Raw genomic sequence first — 4,837 nt, forward strand, 5'->3', positions numbered from 1 at the left:
TATCCTCATCCATTCTCACCACATGTCCATACCAGCGCAATCGTCTCTCTTGCACGCCACAACTGATGCTTCTAATGTTCAGCTTTTCTCTCAAGATACTTACACTCTGACGGGTATTCACACTGACATTACACATCCAGCGGAGCATACTGGCTTCATTCCTTGCGAGCTTACGCATGTCCTCAGCAGTTACAGCCCATGTTTCACTGCCATGTAGCATGGCTGTTCGTACGCATGCGTCATACAGTCTGCCTTTTACTCTGAGTGAGAATAATAATAATAATAATAATAATAATAATAATAATAATAATAATAATAATAATAAGAGAATATCTAAAAGAAATCATTCTGAATTTTGGGTGAGGGTATCATCATCATCATCACTTAGTGTCTGCTTTCCATGCTGGCATCGGTTGGATGCTTTGACTGGAATTGGTAAGCTGGAAAGCTGTTTTAGGTTCCAATTTGATTTGACATGGTTTTTACAGCAGAATGCCCCTCCTAATACCAACCACTCCAAGCGTGTAGTGAGTGCCTTTAATGTGTCGCCAGCACCAGCCATAGCTATGATTTCATGAGTTTTTTTTCAAGTACAGCAAGTAGCCAAAGGTCTCAATCACTTGTCATCTCTGTAAAACCGAACATTCAAAGATCATGCTTCACCCAAAACTACATTGCAGAGAAGTAAACATTTTAACCAAACAGTCATGTCTGCACCTATCTCGATTACCAAATTCAAATTATTTACTATTCTTGATTTACAACCGGTATTGGCATAATAGTTGAACGGATTCGTTATTTTTACCCGAAAACCTGGCCCAGGAGTAGGGGTTGGACCAGATCCTATCTTTGGATTTGGAAATGGAACCATTTATGACTGTAAAAGATTTTGGAGAAGTTTCAAATATAAATATGAACAAACCTTATCTTCGAAGAATTTTCTTTCAATCTGTTCAAGCGTTTTCTGGTGTTGTTCATCTGCGACTCTTAAAGCTTCTTTCAACTACAAATGATAAAATATTAAATAATCAGATAAAAAGGAGTCACTTTGTTTTCTTTGAATGGCTCTGTTTTCTATTTACTACACAGGCATCGAGTCTGGCTCTCTTATTTGTACCAATAAACAATGTTCTTTGATTCTTTCACTTGTCTCAGACATTGGGCTGCAGCCATGCTGGAACACTGAATAGGTTAGTTGAATAAATCAACCCAATCACCCCAAACCTTATTCTTTTTAAGTCTGGTTCTTAAGTTATCAGTCTTTTGCAGAACTGCAAAGTCACAGCGACATAAACAAACTGACACCAAACATCAAGTAGTGCAAGGGTGGGGATGGACAAGTGCAAAGTGACACACATGCATACATATATGTGTGCATATACATGACAAGCTTCCATACAGTTTCCATTTACCAAATTCATTCACAAGACATCAGTTGGTTGGAGGCTAGAGTAGAAGGCATTTTCCAAGGTGCCATCAAGTGGAACTGAACTAGAAACCATATGGTTACGAAGCAAGTCTCTTAACCATACAACTAAGTTTGTACCTAGAAGGGGCTTCAGCAATTTGAACTCAAAGAATAGTGGCTTGGAACAAATACCAATGATTCTGCCAAGTTCTCAGTTGCATAAATGGTCAATAAAAATAAATAAATAAAAGGACAAAGTAGAAAGGAGAAAGAGAGAAATGTTAAAGGTTCTTGAAAATGATCCTAATATGGACCCTAATTTTACTTAAAAGCCCCTCACTTCTATCAGTTTAGATTCTGGATATTATTCCTATTGTGGGCACCACATTCTTGTATGTTGTACTGTATGAAGTGACTAAAACGGTTGACACCAACAAGTGTCAAATACTACCGCTGCAGACAGAGTCGCAGCCAAACGATGCCATCATTAAAAATGCTGAAGTAAAACGACGATGACCACAACGATTATGATAATCATGATGATTATGATGATGACAACAGCAGTGGAGGTGATAACAATGACAGGTTGGTTGAGGTGATGATGATGAAAACCTCTGGATATCTACATCCAAAAGAAGCACTAACACTGTTTTACAATCTTTAGCACCATCAATATCCTTACCACTACTACTTCTACCATCACCACCACTACCACTACTACAAATGCATCTCACATCTTCACTCCTGTCTCTGAGATGTGAGATATTCAAAAATGAATACAAAGACATGGGATGAGGTGGTCAAGCATGGCCTTTGAATATTGAACCTCACAGAGGTAATGACAGGAGAGGAGACCTTTGGAGATATGCTGTGATTGAGAAGACCTGGCAAATAAAGTGAGATCAGTCAAGCATGTGCAACCCAGTTAAGAGTACGCTGATGCGTCGTGCAATATGATATGCTTCAGAAGACCTGTTGAGTCAAGTAAAACCAATATCGTAGCTGTAACCAGTGCCCCCTCACTGGCTCCCATGCCAGTGGCATGTAAAATGCACCATCCGAACATGGCCGATGCCAGGTCCACTTGACTGGCTCCAATGTTTGTGGCATTTAAAAAGCACCAACCAAAAGTGGTCGATGTCAGGGAAACTAATCGCATTCTTTGAAGAAAATATCTTGCTGAGTGATACCCAGCATGGCTTTCGACCAGGTAGGAGCTGCCTGACTCATCTCTTACAATATGACTGGGTATTGAGGTAGTTACAACTCAAATGTGGACGTAATATACCTTGATTTTGCAAAAGCTTTTGATAAAGTGGATCATGGTATGATATGCCACAAACTGCGTAATCTCAGCATAGCTGGAAGACTTGGCGAGTGATTACATGACTTTCTGAAAGATAGAAGTCAGGCAGTAGTGGCCAATGGAGCCACCACCTCAATGTAAACACAAATAGTGAGTGGTGTTCCACAGGGCACTGTCTTGGGACCACTGCTTTTCATAGTGGCCCTCTCAGATATGCCCTCAGCAGCCCGGACAGCCACTCTTGCTAGTTACGCAGACGATATGAAAGTCTCGTAGAAAATACAGAACTCCAGCAATGTTGCACATCTGCAGCAGAAGTTGAACTCCATTTACAGATGGGCTGAAGATAATAATATGCAGTTTAATGCTGAAAAATTCCAAGCCCTGCGCTACCAACGTCCAAAACTGAATATGAAACTTACAGAGTACACTGGTCTGCAGGGAATTTCAATCCCAGAGCCTAAATCAGTGAGAGACCTGGGTATCGACATGAGTGATGATACCTCTTTCCAAGTGTACATTACCAGGATGGCAACAAAGTGCAGACGATTGGCTGGATGGATCCTAAGAACAGAGATAAGGAAGCCATGATGGTCCTCTGGAGGAAATTTGTCCTCAGCCACCTGGATTAAAACTCCCAGCTATCGTCACTCAACAGTGTAAAATTAACAGTAGACCATGAAGCAATCCAGCAAAGATTCACAAAGAAGATTGTCTCTTTGAAATTGCTCAGCTACTGGGAAAGGCTGAAACAGCTAAGACTCTACTCCTTGGAGAGAAGGCGGGAGAGGTATGCAGTAATGTACATCTGGAAGATCCTGAAAGGAATTGTGCCAAATTTTGGCATTGAAAGCTACACAAATGCCAGAACAGGACGACACTGCATAGTACCAAAGATCCCAGCAATGCCATCGCACTTCAGGACCAGTTACTGCAACAGTTTGGGTTTCAGGGGCCCACAGTTTTTTAATATTCCCCCAAAGAGCCTGAGGAACCTGCACAAAGCAGATGTAGGGGTTTTTAAATCAAAGCTGGACCTCTTCCTGTCGAAAGTCCCAAATGAACCTACCTCACGGCAAGAGGTACAAATGAGGGTAGCGACGTCAAACTCCCTTATTCACCAAATGCCACATACTAGAAGAGGTTCTCAATAATAACAGTGTAACAAAACAGTGGTGCCCAATCATGGCCACAGCTCTGAACTGAAACTAAATAAAAGAAAAAAAAATGAAATATATATATATATACATATATGTATGAAATATATATACACACACACTTACATGCACACGAAAGGGGCTTCCATAATTTCCCTCCATCAACCAAATTCCACCCATTACATAATGCCTTCATCAATCCAAGGTTATACTGGAAGGAATTTTACAAAACACTTCACAGGAGATTTAAACCCAAAAACATAGGTTGTGGATCCCACTTCTCCGACAACTGATAGAACTCTCTTACATGACAAGGGAATTTGGCACCTATTTTAGGGGACAAAATATAACAAGGAAAGGATAAAAAATATTTTTTCGAAAGCAACTTACCTCTTCTATTTCCTTCTGCATTTCTTTATTCTCTGCAGAAATTTGCCGGACTTGTTTGAGGTCATTGTGATAACTATCCGCTTCTTGTCTTTTTGCTTCTAGTTTATCTTCAAGATTGCTTAACTGTTCCTGGAAGTCAACAGTCTAAAGAAGAAAAAAAAATGGTAAAATTCATGCTAAATATGTTTCCTTAGCTAGAAATAATAATTACTCGAGAGGTACCCTTCAATGAGTAATTATTACCTCCAAGGTTCTGCTAGCTAGGAAACATATGTAGCCTGGATTTTATCTGCTCCATTTCCTCAATTTGTATTTTAATTTACATTCATAGCAAACCCTTGTTGCTAAACATAAACTATAAGAATGCTTTCTTCAGCTTATCAAACCTCAATGTGGGAAAAGCTACAACTGTCTCTGCCAATAAACTACTATTGCTTCTCAGAGTTGTTTTCTTTACCTACCACAGACTGCTCAAAGCTTACTAACTCTCTACACCTAGATCCTTGGGTCTTACAGCTACATATTATTATGGGTTTGAGTGTCTGTGTGTGTATGTATATATATATATATATATAT

The 4,837-nt window shown here is 39.8% G+C and overlaps 1 protein-coding gene across 2 annotated transcripts in view; it reads right to left on the reverse strand.

Moving 5' to 3' along the window:
* LOC106877904 (basal body-orientation factor 1) overlaps positions 1-4,837 on the reverse strand; it is a 37,405-nt gene that overhangs the window by 19,806 nt on the left and 12,762 nt on the right. For both annotated transcript variants that reach the window (XM_014926955.2, XM_014926954.2), the window contains exons 5-6: positions 4,262-4,405; positions 923-1,003 (exon numbers count right to left, since the gene is read on the reverse strand). In XM_014926955.2, coding sequence (XP_014782441.1) covers positions 923-1,003; positions 4,262-4,405 — 225 coding nt within the window. The remainder of the gene's footprint in view (positions 1-922; positions 1,004-4,261; positions 4,406-4,837) is intronic.

This window comes from Octopus bimaculoides, chromosome 11, assembly GCF_001194135.2.
Source record: "Octopus bimaculoides isolate UCB-OBI-ISO-001 chromosome 11, ASM119413v2, whole genome shotgun sequence".
In the NCBI taxonomy this organism is placed as follows: domain Eukaryota; kingdom Metazoa; phylum Mollusca; class Cephalopoda; order Octopoda; family Octopodidae; genus Octopus; species Octopus bimaculoides.